Below are 21,542 nucleotides of genomic sequence, written 5' to 3'. Positions count from 1 at the left end.
GTTGGTTTGATTTATCACTGAATGCACAGGGTCGGTGCAGCTGGTACAATGTATGTCCTCCACACTGGACACAGCCTTGCATGCTGCCGCGCAGAGGAACAGGCAGGCAATGAGGAAGTGTAAAAGAAAGCTACAGATTCATGAAGCCAGAGACAGGTCAGCGTGAGACAGTGTTCTCGGCTGGACGTGGGGAACAGAAAACTGTCTGAGCTGTAACCGGACACCCCCAAAGTTCCCTCTCTTACACAAGAGCAGCTCTCTGGGACTGTCCCCAGAGGACAGTTAAGTGAGAAAGCAGCTTACCCCTTGGGAAATGAAGGGGGACAAAAAAAGAGGGCCAAGAGAAGAGATGGGGACAGGAGTGACAGCCTTCTGAGTAACCTATTTAGCTCTCTGAAATGCAGCTTTGTCCCTGGCTATCAGGAGAGGAGAAAGTCACAGACAACAACCTCGTCCCTCCCCCTGTCCCCAGCTACAGACAGGGAGCTCAGGTTATCTCTGAGAACCATCCTTCCTAGGGGCCAGTGGGGGCTGGGGTGCACGAGGAGATGGGGAACAGTCAACCCACAGAAACAAGATGGCTTTTCTCTTAGGTTATCAGGCACATGCCCATTCAAGGGATACAAACCAAGCCGAAGTTTAGATTCTCTGCCCAGGCCACTGAGTCCCATCAATTACACTATGTGGAAGGAAAAAAGAAAGAAAGAAAGAAAGAAAGAAACCTCTGGACAGTTAAAAATAACATGGGGTCTGGTGTTTGGCATGCCAGCTTGTCAAGCAGAGTGGAGCCCTTCCTCCCAGAAGAGTGTTCTGGAAACTCAAATATACACACCAGCCTGCCCGGGAGGTTAAGGGTTAGTGGGGTGCTCCCAGCCTGCACCCTATTACCCAGATAATGACAATAGCAGCAGATCTCCCCCACGTAGACAAGCACACAAGACTCTCTACCCTCCCCCCCTGGGGTCGGAGAGACTTTCAGCCCTTCTCTAACTGCAAGAAAGAAGGGCAGAGTCCATCCATGCAAGAAGGAGGAGGCAGCCAGGGGGCACAGGGAAGCCTGATATAGGAGCCCAGGTGTTAGCTGGTGTCACTGCTTCTCTGCGAGCGGTTGTCGGGGTCGGTGAAGTTCCTGTTCCTTTTCACAAGGACCCAATCGCTGCAGCAATTAGTTAGTATGTAAATAGTAGTGATAAATCTTCCTCAAAGCCTCTTCTAGATCATTCTTCTATGAGTAGAAAAATTAATGATAATCCTAACCAGGCATGGTGGTGAGTATTATCTGTAATCCCAGCACACTGGAAGGAGAAGCAGGAGATGGGGGCTGGAGATCAGGAGTTCAAGATCAGTCTCAACTCTGTAGAGTTGGAAGCCAGCCTGATTTGAGAGATCTAATCAGTAGCAATAACAAAAATAATCACCGTGTTATCATACTTTGAGAAATTCTAGGAAAATTATAATTTCTCCTACTTATTCCATTTTCCTTATGATGACGTGTATGGGGCGGATGTCAACTGGCATGCCTTTCCATTTTAAAGATGAAAAAACGGGTCACTGCCAACACCTCTCCCAAGGTATTGACTCTTCTAAGGGCCCTAAAAACACTGCCTTACTTGAGTCTTCCTACAGCCCCTCAAACCAAAACCACCTACCACATTCCACAGAAAACTGAGGCACAGAGATTAGGAAACCTGCCTAAAGTCATAAAGACTGTATTTGAACCCAGACTCTGGTCCTAGAGCCTGCTCCCAAGCTCCAGGTCACGTGACAGCTGTTCCTTGGATCTCGGTGTCTAAGCTTACAAAGAGTCCTCTGTATGGGTCACACAAGCCTCCTCCTGAAAACCAGCTGCCTGCAAGATGAGGTGGCTGGAAAGAAAGTGGATGGCTGGATGGCTGGGTGTCTGGCTGGGGTCAGGGCAGAACACCTTCAGCCTTGTTCTTCCGTCTGAACCATGAAACACGTCCTCGGGACACCAGGCTTGGAGATAGAAAGTCCATATCTCCATGCTCCTCCCTGGATTTTGTTTTTTTTAACACGGTCTCATGTAGCCCAAGCTGGCCTCAAACTCACTACACAGACCAGGATGACCTTGGAGCTCCCAGATGCTGTAGTAAGACAGTAGTAGTAAGTACCACTGGTGTCCGTGCTGCTGGAAAGTAAACACAGGGGCCCCCTATCCACACGCCGGACAACTAGCTAAACTACCCCCATAGCCCTGGATTGGATCTTTACTCTGTACTCACTCACAGTGTTTCTAGGTTATTGTCTTTATAGCTGGACATGGTGGCACACACTGTTACCCTAGCAACTCTGAGGGTGAGCCACGAGAGTTCAAGGCCAACTGTGACAACTAAAGGCACAAAACAGGGAGATACTTAACTTCCGTGGTGTTTTATGTTCTTGTTTTTTGTTTTTCTGTTTTTCAAGACAGGGTTTCTCTATGTAGCCCTGGCTGTCCTGGAACTCACTCTGTAGACCAAGCTGGCCTTGAATTTAGAGATCTGCCTGTTTCTGCCTCCCAAGAACTGGGATTTAAGGTGTGTGCTACCACTGCCCAGAGACTTTTGTGTGTATATATGGTGGCTGGTGGGGGAGGGTCTCCCTATGTATCTCTGGCTGTCCTAGAACTCACAGAGATGCCTCTGCCTCCTGAGTGCAGAGATTAAAGGTGTGCGCCACCATGCCAGGCTCAAGATCTAACTCTTTAATCCACTGCTTGGCTGGGTTCTATCCTTTGTGACAAGATTATCCATGCAGCTAGACAGGGCTGTCCCAAATCAGAAGGGAATGTTGGCTCACACCAGGATATCACCTTAATCTCTACATTACCTGCAAGGCACCCAGGAAAATACTCAGAATACATCACAGGGGGCAGGAAAGATGGCTCCATGGGGAAAGGGGCTTGCCACCAAAACCGATGACCTGGGTTCAATCCCCAGGACCGATATGGTAGAGGGAAAGAATCAACTCCCACAGAGTTGTCCTCCACACACAAGCTGTGGTACACGAGTATTCGCATGTGTATATGCATGTACACACACACACAGAACATATAACCCAGGAACACGGGACCAGGATGCAGTTTAACCCTAAGAGCAGAGTGATTGGAATTAGAATCTTTCTAGAGGACCCCGAAATTACAGCACACCAAAGCAGGTCCCCTCCATGCATCTGTTCGCGTTCTCTCCAGGAATCAGTCCACACAGAGGCACACTTAGAGCCCGGCCTGGGGGAAAGTGCCCACTACTTTCTGTGTATAGACACCCAACATTTTTGTCTTTCCCATGCTCCTTCCCACCTCATCTTCCCTGACCCAGAAAATAAGGGGGTCCTAATGGAGTCACCCAAACAAGGGGGTCCTAATAGAACCATCCAAATAGGAGGTCCTAATGAAGTCGTCACCCAAATAAGTCACCCATATAAGGGGGTCCAAATCTTCTCTCACTTCCCTTTCCCATGCAGAGCTCCCCAGCCACACTTTCTACAGAGCTTGTCCAATTGCCGGGGTCCCAAAGGCAGATGGGAGTCCACCTCTCTTCTCAGCCCACCCACAGCTCTTCTCTCTCCCCCATCAAATGCTAACCAGGATAGACACTGCTTAGCTTCTGAGAGACACTAGATGGGTCAACTCAGGGTAGAATGGTTATAGACATTCATCTACCTTCTCCTGCTTCCAAAGACTACTTCCCTAGGGAACTATTGACTGTCCATGGATGCTGGAGGAGACAGAGGAGCCCTTGTCTTCGGTGGTGCAGCCACTATTGAGTCCGTGAGCTCTGGTGAATAGCTCAAACTCACAATCGTTTTATCACAAAACAAAAACAAGACAAAAAGTCACTAAATTGGGAGGGGGGGCTTCTTGGCCAGGATGACCAGAGAGAGATGGAGATGAGAAGGTCGGGGCCGTGATCAGAATGCATTATTATATACATGCATAACATTGCCAAAGAACATTGATATTAAAAACTATATGCCAGGTGTAGTGGCACATGCCTTTCTTTTGGTCCCAGAACTTGGGGGTAGAGGAAGGTGGATCTCTGTAAGTTCCAGGCCTGCCTGGTCTACAGAGTTTCAGTCAGCCAGGGCTGCATAATGACCCTGTCTTTTAAAAAATAAAAATTTAATGTTTTGTTTTCAAAAAAACAAAAACAAAAAAAAAAAAAAAAAAAACTCCTAGCCTGGAACAACCTCTTAGCACCTCACATCCCCACAGCTTCTCTCTGTTGCCTCCAAGTTTGTCTTTCCCTCCTCGCTTCCCCATTCCCACTCAGAGATCCAGCGGACCATCCTTAGAGACAAGGTTAGTATACTCTTTCCTCCCTTTTGTGCCTTTTAATTCTTCCAGATGGCAGTGCTGTCCGCAGGGCAAAGGAGAAAGCTGAACGGGGAAGAGGGGCAGGCGAGGAGGGGTCAGAAGAAAGCACAGGCTGAAGGCGCGAGCCTTGGCAGGAAGCGGTAAATGGATTGATTATTCCTCCATCCGTGGCTCGGAGGGCCTTGGGGCAGCTTAGCTCTGAGTCGAGAAATGAAATAAGAAACAGAAGGCAAAAGAAAAGTCAACGGGCTCCTAGTGGGATTTTCCTTCCTGGGGATTTGAGAAGCGGCAGGAAGTAGAGCCCAAAGGAGAGATGCTGAGAGAAGAGGCTGCCCAAGAATGCCCGCTCTGGGTCTCAGTGAGAGGTGTGGGTGTTGTCTTGAGCTCTGCTCCATTTAGACCAGTTCATCTGGGTAACGCGGGAGACAGACACTTGGGGCAAACCTGGGCAATAGTAAAGGTGGTGCCATCCATCAGAGCTTCTCTGGGTCTGTATTTCCCTGTAAACTGAAAACATCCTGGGCAGATAAAGGCCAGGAATGAATGATCACCGGAAGAGGGGCCAATACTATTGGGTCCTCTCAGTTTGGCAGATCATAAAATAAGAAAACAAGAGTCTTACTGCTCTAAGATCTAACTGGGTCTCAGAAAGCTCCCAAAAGTTAGACTCTATCCTTCCCCTGACACTGGCTGGGGTCTCTAGTCCCTGGGAAAGCAAATAATGCCCCTAGTAGGGTCTGGGTCAGGGAGCTTGACGAACTTTCCAAATTTTATAAAAGTTACAGACCAGCATTCATCCCAACTATCCTGTGCATCACTGACCTAAAATGGAGTAGACCAAACCTGTTTCCCACTCCCCAGAGATATGTGTGATTAGATAAAATCAGGCCAGAATATGTGTAAGTATCTGCTATACTGGGATGGCTGCCCAGAAAGGAAATGAGTACCGGGAATGGGACAGCCCTGTGTGCCCCCTTCCTACTGAGGGCCTGTGAGCTTGGCTCCATGTTGGAGCAGTTTCCTCAGACAGAGCACAGGTGCCAGCGCAATGGGACCTACAGTCTGCACTCTGCGGAACGTCCTCGTGGTTTTTGGCCTTCTACCCTGAAGGAGGGTTAGGGTTAGGAGGGCCAGCAGACCAGGAACTGGACTTAAATTTAATTCTGAGAGTCTGACTCCTCCTCGTCCTTCAGCTTCCTCCAGACACAGAGGCGAGACTTCCCAGAAGTCTTTCTTCCGAGTAACCCATGACACAGAAGGATCTGGAGGATGGTGGTGTAGGAAGAAGACAGGAGAGGTTACAATCCCAAGTCAGCGTCTCTCCTAGTGTGAGATAGAGCCACTCCAATGACCCCAGGACACCCTTTCCAGCAGTATTCAATGAAGCTACCTGCATTGGACATGTGGGGACATCGAGTCATTGAAGTTACTACCCACCTAGGCATCTGCATTGTCAAAGTATACAGTAGGTGTTCTCCCAGAAGACATAAAGCAGTATGGCTGGACTGATGCCAACTCCAGAGCTTAATAAACCAGGCAGTGAACTTTCATCCGAGTTCAGCCTTAGCTTCAACCATTACAGGGTTTACGCCTTCTACTTTAGTCCATATTAAAACTCCAAAATAGGCTGGGGGTGTAGCCCAGTCCATAGAGGACTTGCCTACCATGGATGAAACTTGGATTTGCGTGCTCACCCGTTCCTGTACTCCCAGCTTTGGGAGGTGGAAGCAAGAGAATCACTCATTCAAGTCATTACACAGGAAGCTTTGAAGTCGGCCTAGGCTACATAAGACCCTCTCTCTTTTTTTTTTTTCTTTTAGAGTCTTTTTTTTTTTTTAAGACCCTCTCTCTTAATCCCAGCATTCGGGATGCAGAGTTCGAGGCCAGCCTGGTCTACAACATGAGCCCCAGTACAGCCAAGGCTGTTACACAGAGAAACCCTGTCTTTTAAAAGGGGGTTGGGGACTAAAGTGGAAAGCCAAGCCATCTGTATCTACTGGAACAAATGACAAGGCTCAGAAATGCAGCCATTCTCCCCACATCAGCACAGCCGCTCCTGTGCCTGAGTCCTGACACCTGAGATTAAAGATTGTTTAAAAGAATTCTACTGCCATTCCCAAAGGCACGCCATTAAAGTGGACAATGAGAACGAGTCAATCCTAAAGACAGGCAGAAAGGTGTCCCTACCTCCTGGCTTCATTCATTCAGCTATTCACCGGATGACAGCTAAGCTAGGTCCTAGGGACAGAAAAGCACAGACAGCCACTGTCACCGCCTGCCAGAGCCTTTGTGCTGTAGCCAGGCACAGCCAAGTATTTCCACGATGGAAGGAGGGAAGGTACGTGCAGAACTGAGGGGCCAAGGGCCGATGTGGACACCACCACCTGAGGACCAGCAAGGGCGACAGAAGGAAAAGGGAACATTTAGACTGCTGTCTGGAGGGGACAGGCAGATGTGGACCCATTGTGTCTGGAAGCAGCTGGGGCTAAAGGACCGCTGAACTGCTGGCATACAACAGCATACGAAGTTTATTGAGATGTCAAAGAATGTGGGACAGGGTGGGGCTGCCTCCACACAGGGATGCAGAGCATCCTTAGCCAAAGACAGTGTGCACACCTATAATCCCGTCCTTCAGGAGGCTGAGGGAGGAGACCCAGGTTCTAAGTCAGCTTGGGCTGATACAAGGAGACTCTCTCTCTCTCTCTCTCTCTCTCTCTCTCTCTTTCTCTAATTCATTAATTATTAATTAATGAAAGCATTCTTTCAGATGGAGAAATTCACCCACATCACTCACGCTGAGGCTGTCACCCAGGAGCCAGGACATCTGCAGGGCATCCACAGACACATTCATCATAGGCTGGGAGCCCCATAAAGCCATATGTGGAGGTTCACACTTGGGTGCCTTTATTCCTCGGAAGCTGATCCGCAGCTTCCAGAAGATTCCTGAAAGGGGCTGGGACTGACACAAAAAGGTAAAGAGAAAATGCCCAGCAAAACACTGAGGGGTGTGAATCCCCAACCACAGTGTTGAGATCAGGTTTTCCCTCACTGTCTCCCTCATGTAGCTGGGTTCCCGAGATAGAAAGGGTAGGAGGGTTTCTGGACTGACAGCCACAGAGAGCAGAGGTAGACTCCAGTGTAAGGAGATGGGCAGGGAAGGCCATTTTCATTACCAAGACAAACATTTGTGTGTACGGGCATCAGGCGCTGAGCTGAACTTTTAAAAACCTTAGGGAAGAATGTCTTCCCAGCCTCTTGTTCCCTGGGCCGATATTGCAAATTGAAGTCCCTAAATGTAGACATAAGCCACCCAGGGCAATTCACTGCAATTCCCAGATCAGGCTCAAACTTTAGCTGGCAGTTGCCTAGCAACAGGTAACCCCAAGGACATATCACCGAACCCGGATGTCAAAAGGTCATTTTGTGGACACACAGGTTCTAAAAAGGCAAGGCTGTCTGCCAGACCTCTGTGGAGCGATTGGAGGAAGGTGCAGACCCCTCAGTGCAAAGCAGGCTGGGAAGAGGGAGCGGGGGAAGCTGGGCACTGCAGAGCTGCACGTTTGCCTACCACTGCAGAGTAGCAGGCAGAAGGCGAGAACTGCCTCTCTGCTTCCTTCTTCCGATCACACCAGCAATTAATCCTCCAAAAAGTTGCCCGGCTATCCCAACCATGCCTAAATAAAGACGTAGCCCACCGTATGAACACTGAGCTGAACCTGTCTCCAGCCCGCCCTAAGCCAGCACCCTTTGCAGCCGCAAGGGTCTACTATGCGGGGTATGATGGTCCCAGCTACGGAGGAGCTGAGGCAGCATCCCCCAAGCCCAAGCTGGGCAACACAGTAAGAATCATCGCTTCTGTTGTTTTTCGGTTGGTTGGATGTTTTGCTTTCTGGTGTTTTGTTTTGTTCAAGACAAGGTCTCACTATGTGGACCAGGCTGGTCTGGAACTCACTTTGAGGACCAGGCTGCTCTTGAATTCGTAGCAATCTACCTGCCTCTGCTTCCTGAATACCGGGATAAAAGGAAGGTGCCATCAGGCCTGGCCCCATCTATTATTTTAATAATAAGCACTGAACTATGTGAATCTATGGTGGGCAGGATGATAAGCCTCAAAGGGAACCCCCGGAAGCAGATTTTAGCCAACTCCCTGCCGCCTCACACCCTCAGAGCAAACACAAGAGGCCAAAGGGCCTCACCATCTACAACTCAGAATTTCTTTTCCTCTTCTGTTTTTCCTTCTTATCTTGCTTTCTTCTTTTTATTTATTTATTTTTTTATGAAAAGCTCGTAAACTTTGTCATCTAAAAGTCAAGTGAAATTCAAGTTTTCTAAAATGAAGCCTATGATGCAAACCATCACGGGACCCACCACTGGAGTGGAGCTCCTCTGGAATCTGCCCTCCCATCTTGGGAAAAGGTCTTAGGGGTAGGGAGTCAGGGGCAAACAAACACACCCCTCTGAAAGCTATTCCAGAAGAGCAAATGCAGAAATCAAACAACAACAAATAAGGGGGGGGGCTATAAATCTAGATAAAATATTAAAACCATTAAATGGTTGCTGCTCCCTGAAGATTGGGAAAAATGAAGAGAGTTAATTAAAAGCAATCTCCATGCACTGCCGAGCCGACCAGCCCTGATAAATCAACAGCTGGGGCTGCCGTGGAGGGCAGACAGGGGCTGGGGCGGGGGGCTGGGCCACGGAGATGCCTGTGCCGGTGAGCTGAACACAGGGACTGAAGTTTCGTGTTTTAGTAAATATTTTATGACTGCTGAATAAAGTTGTTCTTTAGGGAGAGGTGGGGAAATGACGGGCTGAGATAAGGGGCGAGAGGGACTCTCCTTAACGGATGTATAAGTATGTTTGATTTCAAACACACTTGGGGCATTTCTAATACTGTCCCCCAATGCAACAGTAGATAAAACATGCTCTTGGAGAAGCTCTCTGCAAAAACTCGGGGATTTCGTGAGGTGTTTGTGGAAAAGAGCACCTAGATAGAAAAAGATAGAAAAGATATATAGAAAAGATAGAGAATGGAGATGGGAGTAAGAAAGAGACAGAAAACAAAGATGGGGAGGGCTCTCAAACTTCCCATTGCTAATCCAAGCTAGACTTTTAGCACAAAATTAAAGTCAGCAGAAAACGGCTTCTCTCTCTTTCCTCTCTCTCTCTCTCTCTCTCTCTCTCTCTCTCTCCTCTTTCTCTCTCATCTTTACTTCCTTGAGTCCTTTGCAGTCAAAGTTTGGAGACTTTATTATTATTTTAAATGCTTTACAATGCTCAGAATGTCCAAGCCCAGTTGAAGTCGAAAGACTTTTTAAGTGTTGGAAGATGGATCCCTTCTCTATTCTGAGGGAAACCCTCAGTCCTTCCCTGATGAAAATATAATCAAGGAAAATGATTGGGGGAAGTGTTTTTTCTCCTCCGCGGAACTGGGATTGGAGGGGGGGTGTACATTGGGGAAACAGAAGGACTTATGCACTTGGATATGCATTTTAATTAGGTGGACAGAAGCAGCCGCCTGTTAATTTTTCTTGCTTGTTTCCACTTAGCATTCATCACAAGCAGAACCACCATAGAGCGCTCCCACGATAATAGATGGTTCTGCATTGGCTAAGTCCTCAGGGAAAATAATTAGCGAGAGAGAATATATTCTCTCCACTCCCAATGCCCCAGACACCCTGCCCTCCTCCATCTCCAGCAGCAGTTGCCTCTCCTCTCAGCACCCCACCCCACCCCATCCCACCCCAATGACAGTGGTTTCCCTGGGAGAGGCCCTAGTGGAACAGCCAGCCTCCTGCTCTGCAGACACTTACTCTACCAAAGACTAAGAGTCTAGAAGCAGAAACAGAACCCAGAGATCCTTCTGGAAGTAGATGCTCCTAAATGCATTTGGCTTGTAATCAGCATTTGGCCAGGACAGGAGGAAGAATGTTCCTAAGTCAGATCCACTGAGACTAGCCTCACGGGGCTCAACTCAATGGAGATCCATGAAAAGGAAGGCCATTGCTTCCGGATGATGGAAGTCGAGATGGCTTTGTACTTAATTTGCGTCTATAAAATAAAAGCCCCTAGAAGCTTCAAGATGATATCTAAAGCACCTCCAACACTAGAAAACAAGTACCTTAACGATGCAAACCCATCATGAGTCTTTCCGTCGAGTTTTCTGTAAGCACGATGTCCTTTCCCACTGCCCCCCACACCACCAGTTGGCTTTCCTCGTGTCACCGGCCAATGTAAGCTCCAGCTGCCTTTCATACCTTCCTGCTGCTTCATCACCTTGATGGCAGGAGCCAGAGCTTGGCTGATGATCCAAGCCCACACTGCAAGGCAAGCTCCCTGCTACCCAATGACCTTCCCACTTCTCCTGATTCTGGGTGACTCCGAGCTTCCAAAACAGAGGTGGGGGCTTTTCTAGAACTCATCTTCTCACCTGCTTCCCATCTCAACCACGTGAAGCCCCTCCTGAGCCAGAGAGGGATGAGCAAGGTTTGCATTTCCTAAAGAAGCAGTGATTAGATATGCCAGTGACATGCCTAGATTCCATCTTTGGGATAATGTTTAATCGGCCAGCCATGGTGGGAGAGACCTCTGACCCCAGTTATTCGGGAGGCAGGCCAGAAGATACCTAGGAAAGCCCCATCTCAAAAGAACCATGCTGGGTATGTGGCTCAACAGAAAACTTACCTAGCATGGGCCAGACCCTGGGTCTGATACCCAGCAACACACTGATAGATAAGGTATTATTTACTCTGAAAAGGCCTCCATCTGTGACAGGAAAGTTTAGCTCTCCCAGGAACACACCTCACATTTGGAGTTCCCATTTTATTTTTATTTTTTAATCTATTTATTTTATGCACATTGGTGTTCTGCCTGCATGTATCTGTATAAGGGTGTCGGGTCCCCTGGAACAGGAGGTACAGACATTGTGAGCTGCCATGTGGGTGCTAGGAATTGAATCTAGGTTCTCTGGAAGAGTAACCAGTGCTCTTAACCACTGAGCTATCTCTCTAGTCCCCAAGTTTCTAGTTTCTGAAAAAGTTTTGGTCTTTTTTTTTATTTCATTTAGGCCCCTAAAGGATAAGCAGGGGCTTGGGCAAGAAAAAAAAAGCAAATTAAAAAAGATATAGGCTCTCCTTACCCTGCAAAAAGACATGCTCAGTTTTTGTTTGCTTCCTGGGTTGTTTTGGTTTTTTGAGTTTTTCGTTTGGATTGTGTGCGCATGCACGCATGTGTGCATGAGTGTGTACACACATTTCTATGTGTCTATGAATTTTAGACAAATTTTGATGTATCCCAGGCTCACTTCTCACTCAGTATGTAGCTGAGGATAGTCTTGAACTCCTAATCCATTGCCTCCATTTCCTGAGTGTTGGGATCACAGGGGTGTGCCACTATGTCTCCTGCATGAAGTACAAGAGTTCAAACTCAGGGCTTCATGTGTTAACCGACACTCAACCAACTGAGCTACATCTTTAGGCCTGTGCTGTTGCTTTGTTTTGTTTTGTTGTTTTGTTTGAGACAGAGTCTCATTCTGCAGCCCAGGCTGGCCTCGAACTCTCAATCTGTCCTGTCACCCCAGGTGCTCCCTCCCGCACATGGTGACAGATCCCCTCATGAGGAGTTCTTACCCTAATGGCAAAGGGGGCACAGAGGGCCTTCGCTGTAGCTAGGGATAGGAGAAGTGAGGCTCTGGGTTTCCATAGTGGTATGCCCAGAAAAGGAGCGGTGAGGAAGCTGAATTCTGCAACACTATTAGCATTGTCTGAGGTGTTATAACACGTGGACAGCTTTTACCATCTAAAACTGTGGCCTCTGATTTGTAAAGAGTCTGGAAATAAAGGCAATCTAGGCCTCTAACCCAAAAGAACCGAACACAGAGACTTGAGCAGTTTCTAACACAAATGTTCATAGCAGCTTTATTTGCAACAGCCAAGCATGGGAACGGCCCAAGTGTCCACTATCAGATAAATGGATAAACAAAGTGTGGCCTATACATACAATGGCCATAAAAAGGAGCGGAGGTCTGATGTCTGCTCCAGCATGGATGGCCCCTGAGACACAGTGACATAAGCCAGACACAAAAGGGCAAATACTCTTGCGTTTCCATTCATCTGAAGTCCTTCGGCAGAAAGCAAACTGATGCTTCTAGCTGCGGGAAGCAGGAGATGAGGAACACAGTTTCATCTAGTGCGGAAGACTGACCCAAGAGAGGGCCTCGCTCATCCAAGCACCAGCTCTCCCACCGGACTATCACCCAGCCCAGCCAGGTGTTCGATGAGTGCACATAAAGTTGAGTTTGGAGTGATGAGAACGCTCTAGAAATAGTGATAATGGCTGACCAGTAACTGAAGTGTTATCTACTGTGGGCTAGCAAGAAGGCTAAATGAGGACAGGTACGTGCCGCCAAGCCTGATGACCTGAGTTCCATCTTTGGGACCCATGCAATGGACAAAGAGAACTGATTCCCACAAGTTGTCCTCTGACCTCCACAAGTACATGGCATACAGGAGTATGTATCTCCGCGTGTATATGTGCCCACACACAAAAAATAAGTATTGTTAATGTGTATTTAACACCACTAAATTGCCTGCCTTAAAAAGGTGTTTTTTATATTATGCATATCTTACCAGTTTTGTTTTGTTTTAAGTAAAGGGGAATGCCTGTCTGCTGGAGATCAACTATTTCATTTTTCTTTTGGTTTAAGACTCAGAATTTACATGCTGGCTTCTGTGAATTTGCTGATAAATTCTGCAACCCCTTCTTCCTCCTTTAGGCTTGTAGAAAATTGCCAAGGGAGTTTTCAATCACAGAACAGCCTGATAATAATCCCCCAATGGAGTCTGTGATGTCAATAAAGGGAAGGCAATGAAATTCCAGTCTAGAGGCTGCTGATGCCCATATAGGTATAAGCCAGCTCCTCGGCGTCCACTGGGCACCGCTATTTCTCTAGCAGTAACACAAGCTACACTAGAGGAAGCTCGGTGAGACACCAGTACAGGCCCACACAAGCTCCCAGTCACTTAGCAACTAGGTTCTTGTGGCCGTGCAAACGAAAAAGAAACAAGCACTGTACTTCCATGTCATTTGGGTGCCATGGTACGATGATGACTTAGATGAAATCCAGAGGATCAGTTTAAAGTTGGTTCCCTTGCCTCTAAACTCAAGAATCAACCCCAAGGCCTCACACATCCTAGACGAGCACTCAGAAATGAGCTACAACCCCAATATTTTTTAAAAGGGAAAATGTTCTTAGTAATTCCATTCTTTCTCTTATCTTTCCAGATGTGAACTTTCCATTATCTGAGTGCTTGCTTCCTTCCTTCCTCTTTTTTTTTCTCTGTGTAGCCCTGGCTGTTCCGGAACTCACTCTGTAGACCAGGCTGACTTCTAACTCAGAGATCCACCTGTCTCTGCTTCCTGGTGCTGGAATTAGAGGCATGCACCACCACCATCTAGCTGAGTGCATTTAAATAACATGATAGGCCACCTGCTCTCTTGGCTGGCCTTTCCTTTCTCCTCTAGTTGCAGGACTAAGAAGAAAAGCCTGCATTTTGAACAGCCAGGCCGCTATGTCCTCAGCCTTAGGTCAGAGAAGGGGTGGGATGTGCCATCATGTTAGAGCCCCAAGTGGCAAGACTGGCTCCCAGGTCTCACAACTCCCCCTCTAGAGGAGCAATTTAGAAGCAAGAGCCTGACCTCAAACTGTCTTCCCCACCAGAAATGACCGACATAAGAACTAGCAAGTTTTTTAGTTTGATTTTTGGTTTGGTTTCATTTCATTTTAGGTGGGGAAGAGTAATTGTTTTGAGACGGGGTCACACTGTGTAGTCCTAGCTGTCCTGGAACTCACCCGGTAAACTAGGCTGGCCTCAAACTCCTGCACAGAGATTTACCTGCCTCTGCCTCCAAGTGCTGGCATTAAAAGTGTGTACCACCATGTGTGACCAAAACCCAGGACGTTTTTGACTTGGAGGGAATTATGGACTCAAGTGCATCTCATCTTAAAGGGATGTAGGAAGTTTGGGGAAGGCACATGTCAAGATGGCAGAGCTAGGGGAGCAGGCTGAGCTCCTTGGGAGACTCTTCTCCACCCTATAGTCACTGGTAAGAACAGACAGTCTGCAATGAAGACAGGGACAGGGTTAGAAACAGGCAAAGTTTGCTAGCAGAGATTTCAACCATGTATGTTACAAATAACAGGTTCTCAAGATTAGGAAGAATGACAAGAACAAGCCCTCTCACTCACAGCAACCTGAGGTGACCCCAGTCCCTGTAATCAGGGCAGGCCAGGGGTAAAGAAGCTTGAATGAATGGAGAATTTGACCTGTCTTTGTTTTCCAGCCTCAGCAGACCTGACCAGCAGAAGCTCAATGAGTTGTCTGAACCCCATGACTAGGGGTGCTGAGTCTGAACTCCCTGACCTCCGCTGCCTCCACAGAGCCGGCTCTCAGCCTCCATCAACATCTGTCTCTTCACAAACACCCCACCAAGACATTCTCCACACTCCACTTCTCTAGCCCCCTCCCTTCCCCCAGCAAACACCTCCTAATTCCTACTTCTAAACCTCTAATGCAAATCACAGGCTTCAAAACAAAATACCTCCCCTTGGTGACAGTTTTATGAGGCCAGTTCTGTTCATCCATATGGTTTGACAGACTGTGAAACACCAGTAACCTGACCAATAAGAAAAACAAATCACACACAACAAACACCACACCTCATCCCTTCCCAGTTACTCTGGCAGCTAGAAAACCGGAGAACTGGAAACAGTTCATCCTGTGGGGCTCTTCTTCAGTTAAACAGCCGCCTCTGGAGTTCCAGACCACACAGTGGTTTTATCCACTTGCCCATCCGCTCTTCCCCACCCCAGGCTACTTTATCGTTCCCTGTTAAATACCTTCATAGTTAAAGACTATTTAAAACAGGGTCATGCTTATATAAGACTCCAGTTGGAAAATCTCAGCAGGGTAAAAAATATTCCAGTACTTGTGGGATTTTTTTTGGCCTGAGGTTTGCCACATTTGGCTACATTTCTGCCTTCGAGTGACTTTCAAAAACACTCAAAAACCACAAAAGTTACTTTGCTGAGGTTGGGATAATAAACAGGCCCCCTGGATCCTGGGGCCGGTTTATGACCCAGCCCCCACTGTCATTTCCATCCACGGGGCTGCAGTCTGAAAAATGGGTACCCATCTCAGTTTCCATTCTTTTTTGGGTCCACGCTCAAAACAAAGCATGGTGACCATGCTTCATATGTTTGGTGTTGATCTAAGAGGATGGTTCTAAAACAGCTCGAGATGTCACGGCTTTTCAAGGATAAATCCAAATTCCAGGTACCTGAGTGGTCCAAGGAAGGAGTAAACCTTCCAAGTCAGCCACCGATGGATGCCAGTCTGTTTTATGGGTCTCAGATATTCCCCAGGAAGTCTGCAGACAGCACTGTTTTCAAAGGTTTGCCCTGTGACAATGTCCTTTGTGGGTACAAACATCCCTTGGGGGGGAAAATGTGTGCTAATGAAGTTTGGAGGCTTTTGTTTTAAAGATTTATTTATGTGTGTGTGTGTGTGTGTGTGTGTGTGTGTGTGTGTGTGTGTGTGTTCCTGCAGAGTATAGAAAAGGGTGACAAATAATCCCATGAGCTTGTATTATAGTCAGTTTGAGATACTCTATGTGGGTGCTAGGAACCAAACTCGGATCCTCTGGAAGAGCAGCAAGTGTTTCTGACTGGTGAGCCATCTCTCCCCCCAACATCCCTTCTTATTTTCACACTGATGAGTAAAAGCAGAGGGAGAGAGTAGTGCTCGAGCCTCTGTTGGCTTCCAGGGTTCCCTTTTCCATAAAGGACTCACATAATGTCCATAAAAGGTTGCCAGTTCCCAACCCCAACAGCACCGCTCTCCATTTAGGCCGGCTCACCACCCCCTCCCCAACCAAAATAGCCAAGACAAGATTAGGACCAGGAGTGTGGCCCCCTGGCCCTTCCTCTCTGATAGCTAAACTGGCTGCCACAGCCAGAGTAAGGTCTGCTTCTACCTTTCACATGCCCCCAAACCTCTTTAGATTAGAACACACATTATCCACATCATGTCCATTCGTACACATGAACAGCGTTGGATATTAATTAAGTAAACGTTTACTCCTCCCAGAGTTATATGCTTAATAATAAAGCAGAGATGTCAACACTGACCTCCACATTAGGGTAACTCTTTACACAGCAAAGTTTTGATGCAACTGTGCACATGTAATCGTAATGATAAGCATGACTAAATAGTTTACTTTTCTCATTGTTTGTAATCAAACAGGTAAAGTATTAAAACCCTAACTAGAGTAATTAAGTAATGATAGCATTTATTCCTCTCTGAGCTTGGAATTATAAAAATAGATACATATGTATGTACATGATCAAGTCTGGCAGAAGGTGGCAGGCATTCCCAGTTAAGTGCTACAGCCAGAGTTTCAAGAAGTCACTGAGAGACTGGGCTGTTTAAAGTGTTGTTGGCAGACACGGGGGAAGGTGATTTACCTAAACTAGAATATTAAGGTTAGAACTTACAAGAAAAGCATTATAGGGCAGGAGAGATAATTCAGCAAGTGCTTGCTTCCAAGACTAAGCTGAGTTCACTCCCCAGAACTCACATAGTGGAAGAAGAGGTCCAAAAGTTGTCCTCTGACCACACACACACAAACACACACACACACACACACTTGTACCAGCACCTCACCCGATCAAGATACACACAAATAAAAGTAGTAGTTTTTTTCTTACAGGGTCACTCTATGTAGTTCTGACTGTCCTGGAACTCACTATGTAGCCTTGGCTGGACACGATCTCACAGAGACCCACTGCATCTGTCTTCCAAGTGCTGGAATTAAAGGCATGTGCCACCATGCCCAGCTAAAATAAGTAACTTTTTTTAATTTAAGCCTTTTATTTCCTAAGTACACAGAAATCAACAAGTACGTAACTTGCACACATGCCTTTATCAAACCTGTATGTGGCCCTCACCTGTGTATACAGAAACTGAGGAAGACTCCAACAATCCACACTCAGACAATGTAGCTGCTAATTTAAATAGAATGCAACTCACATTTACACACCATACATGTCCATCGTGCTTTTGAATTCTATTTGCCCAGATGTGACTGCTTCAGTGTAGGGCCACCTGCCGAGTCCTCTTTCTGATCTAATCTGTCCAGGCAGCTCCTGTTTCTTACCCTAACACCCTGAAGCCAGACTGTCAGCTTCAGAGAGGAAAGGGTGAAAGCAACATGGAGGAAAAGGGGAGCTGAGGGGAGATCAAAGACAGCCAAGAAGAAAGGCAAGCTACCAAGAAAGGCTGTTTTCAGGCGCTTGGGACCCTACAGAAGACACTCCCACCCCCACCACACGAAAAGCAAAGCGATTCAAGTTAGCCATCCAGTCACCCAGTGAATTGAATTATTGAATGCCCCACATGGAAAGGGGGGAAAAAGCTAGCATAATGAAAAGTGACCCATAGTCTAAGAAGGCAGAGCCTTGCACAAGGTTGCATGAAAGAAACCTGAGCTGGCTTCGTCCCCACACCGTAACTACTGCTACTTATCCGGCAGTCAAAGCGTAAATCTTTGTGTGGCCAGTTTCTGTAGGGGGCGTCCGTGATGTTGCCTTTTTAAGCCGAGAGAGCCTGCACGCACACGGAGAAAATGCTAATGCGGCTTGGAGCTCCGGTTCATTGTCAGGAGGGGCACACAAGGATAAACACATAAGCCCTCCAAACCATTCTCCTTGCTCCTCCTCCTCCCTGCGCCCCCATCAATCCCTCCGGCTTGATGTGTCGCTGCGCTTTGTTCTAATTTAGCCCATGCATAATTTATTCACGTGTGTTTTGTTTCCTGATCAGCAACTTCAAAAAACAAATGAAATATATAAGATGTTTTATTAAACAAGTTGATTTTTTAAATAATAATAATAATAAAAGCAAATGGTGTTGGTGTCTCAGTAACGACGCGTGTGCTCCTGCGTGCGGAGTTTTTAAAATGTCCAGGCTGCAAAAAGCTTGGCCGTTGGGGTTATTGTTTACACCCTTAGCCCTCGGGGGAAGAGGACGGGATGCAAAAGGGGGCCGCTAGTTATAAAGTGACCGCTCGACTAGGAAAGGCAGACAGGGGTGTTGTGTGTGAGCTCCGTGTGCGTGTGACAAGACGGAGTTACAAATGCATCCCACGGCAAGTGTTTCCAGTTATTAAGGAGTACACGTGTAATTCAAAACTAATTCCACTATCGAGATTGGCCACCTTCTTGCTGTCTCTGTCCCTTCCCCCACTACCCCTACACACTCACGCGTCTGAGTCCAAAAAAAAAAAAAAAAAAAAAGTGGACCGTTCTGGGGAACCCTGGAGCGTGGAGCTCCTGCGCGCGCCCGAGCATAAGCCCGCTCCCGGGCATCAAGGATACCACTTTCCCAATAAGGAACGCCATACACATAGCAAATAGATCTCTCAGACTTGAGTTTACCAAGCGGCATCAGCTCGGCTACGTGATTTCGGCTGGAAATGAGGAAATTGTAAATCAGCTGTGTGGGTTCTGGAGAAACTCCCGGCATCAGCGGTGTGGCGGCGCGAGTCGGCGAGGACGCGGCGAAGTTACGCCCATTTATTCTGCCATAAAACATTTTCTCTCTTAGGTGAAATGCTGTCGCGAGTATAAAGTAGCTGAGCTTCCTAGCGAGAACTGGAGCCAGAAACTCGTCTCAAGCTCAGCCTCCAACGTCTTCTTTATGACAATATCTCGTGGAAACTCTAAGATCTGGGACATCCCTGCCCTATTCCTGGTTGCTGGGTGCAAACGCAGCGGGTTCTCCCTAGGCGTTTCTTGGCACTAGGAACCCCCCACGCCACCCTGCTGCTCTCCAAAGCGAACCATGTTTTTGACTCCAGAAGCCAGGGGTTAGGGCGCTGTAGCAAGCAGTTATAAGAGCCAGGGTCGACCACCGCCACACACTGGGAAGAACTGGCACGAAACACCCACGCGCACCCTCCTACTCCCAGAGGCTTTCATCCGGGCGGGGAAGTCCTAGTACATTCAGCACCGACCCGGAGCCCACGCTGCGCTGCGATTCCCAGGGATCCACCCTCTGCCAACATCCCTGCCAATAGCGCCCCTTGAGAGCCACACTAGTTTTCCGAGGCCACCCCCGGCTCCGCGGACTTGGCGGCTTCACATTCACAGTACACTGACTAGAAGGAAGGAAGGAGGAAAGAAGGAAGGAAGGAAGGAAGGAAGGAAGGAAGGAAGGAAGGAAGGAAGGAAGGAAGGAAGGAAGGAAGGAAGGAAGGCAGGCAGCTCTGACCGGGGACCGGCCCCCGCTAGTCCTCGCGCAGCCCGCCCCCCTCTGTCGGCTCAAAGTCTCCCGGAGGCACCTGCCCCTCGCTGTCGCCAAAGCCCCGAACCGCCTCCGCCCGCCTCGGCTTTTCACCCAGAGTAGGCAAGCACACCATTCATAGACCTGCAGCTTCACTGCCTCCTCCATATCAACCCCCAAGTTAATCCAGGTCGTTAATTTACTACAACCAGTTCGCCCACAAATATACTGACACACCGGCGACCGCCCGGAGGGTCTCCCTGATCCCCCCCCTCCCCCCCGACTGCCCGGGTGGAAAAGCCCCAGGCAAGCACCTGGGCCCCAGGACTCCCGAGACCCGCCGCTTAGCGCGCCGTCCTCCCAACTCCGGAAGGTTTGCACAAACTCCCTGAGAGAGCTCGGAAGGCAGAGCGAACGCCCAGCAAACTCCGCAGCCGCAGCGGTCGGTCAGACTGCCCGGGAGGACGAGCAGCGGAGCCGGGAAGCCTCGGGCTTGGAGCGCAGAGCTCAGCAAAGCGCACGACGCGGCCCCTGCCCCGCGCTCCGACCGGGCTCAGCCAGCTCCGAGCGGCGCCGGGAGAGGCAGAGGACTCCGGGGACCCTGCAAGCCCCGAGCTGCTCGCGACCCCCGCAGCTCCGGAGCAGGCACCACCGCTCCGGGCTCCTTCCCGGTCCGGGTCAGCCAATTAAGCAGAACACAAATGTAACAATTTTCTTTTTGTTAATTGCATCTCCTGACATTTCTGCGCGCTGGGAGAGAAAAAAAAAGATGAAGAAGTAGGAGCAGAAGAAAAGAGGAGCTCGGGCGCAGCGGGAGGCGTCTGCAAGAGCCAGGCGCCGGCTGCGCTCCGCAAGGCGCCTTTTTTTCATATTGAAACCACGCGGAATATGTACATTTTTTAGTCTTACTTACGCTTTCAGGGGGTTGTGAATGACAGTCGCCATTTTGCTACAATGTAACAGAATATTGTCTGTCTCAGAGTTCTAAAGGTTCGCTCAGGGGAAGCGGCAGGCCAATCAGAGCACGGGATACCGGCCTGCAGGCCAATCGGCGCGGCTGGTCGCCAGGTAGGCGGAGCCTGCGTGGTGGTAGTTATTAGGGGAGCTGTCAAAGCCCAGAGGTCACTCCCTTTTGTAGAGCCCGAGAGCGAGCAGGTCTTAAAGGGGCAGTACAGTGTTAGTAGCGCCTTTTCTGATTGGGACTAGTGAAGACACATGGGAGAGCATTCTCTCTTAGTTTCAGTCCCTACTTTACTAAATAACTGCAGAGAGTTTGCGCTCCCAGGCAGGAATATTTACATAGTGCCAACAAAACCATTAAATCCCATTCATTAGCTTTGGGCCTTATATACCACGGTCTTTAGCACACACACACACACACACACCACCACCACCACCCCTCCACCCCTGCTCCGGGTACACCACCGAGTTTCAAAGCAAAAGTTGGAAGGCTGCAGTTTCCTGCAAGAAATTACTACTCGTGATCCACAGTTTACTAATAGTGCTGTAGGTTCTGAGACTGTTTAATATTCTTGTTCCCGATTTTTTTTTTTTCTTTTAATCTCAGCCACCTTCCTCGGTCGGTTTCTGAGAACTGGCGAGTCCAGGACACCAACTTCCTTCCCCCTGGAATGTCTCAGTGTCAGGCTCGCCCTCTCTCGCAGCCACGGTTTTTGTTACGTAATTCTGCGGGGTCCCCTACGACCACCGGTCTCGATTCACAGTGATCTGACCCGGGCCAGCTGGAGAGCAAAGAGAGACCTGGCGCTCTATTGGCAAAAGGGTAGGGAAGATTTTAGGCAACTTTAGGAAACGCTGCTATGGAAGCGAAATTGTTAGAGCCTGTGGTGGGTGTTGCTGGAGTTCCCTCGGGGAACAGCGCTGCG

General features: G+C 48.4%; 1 protein-coding gene across 3 annotated transcripts in view; it reads right to left on the bottom strand.

Moving 5' to 3' along the window:
- Dpf3 (double PHD fingers 3) overlaps positions 1–20,679 on the bottom strand; it is a 268,414-nt gene extending 247,735 nt beyond the window's left edge. For all 3 annotated transcript variants that reach the window (XR_009057826.1, XM_057782334.1, XM_057782335.1), the window contains exon 1: positions 20,570–20,679. Coding sequence is in view for 2 of the 3 variants with exons in the window: in XM_057782334.1 (XP_057638317.1) it covers positions 20,570–20,601 (32 nt within the window). In the remaining variant the exon portion in view is untranslated. The remainder of the gene's footprint in view (positions 1–20,569) is intronic.
- Between the last annotated feature and the right edge of the window lie 863 nt (positions 20,680–21,542).

Source organism: Chionomys nivalis, chromosome 10 (genome assembly GCF_950005125.1).
Source record: "Chionomys nivalis chromosome 10, mChiNiv1.1, whole genome shotgun sequence".
NCBI classification, from domain to species: domain Eukaryota; kingdom Metazoa; phylum Chordata; class Mammalia; order Rodentia; family Cricetidae; genus Chionomys; species Chionomys nivalis.
The sequence above is the reverse complement of the archived record's forward strand: the minus strand, read 5'-3'. Positions and strand labels throughout refer to the sequence as shown.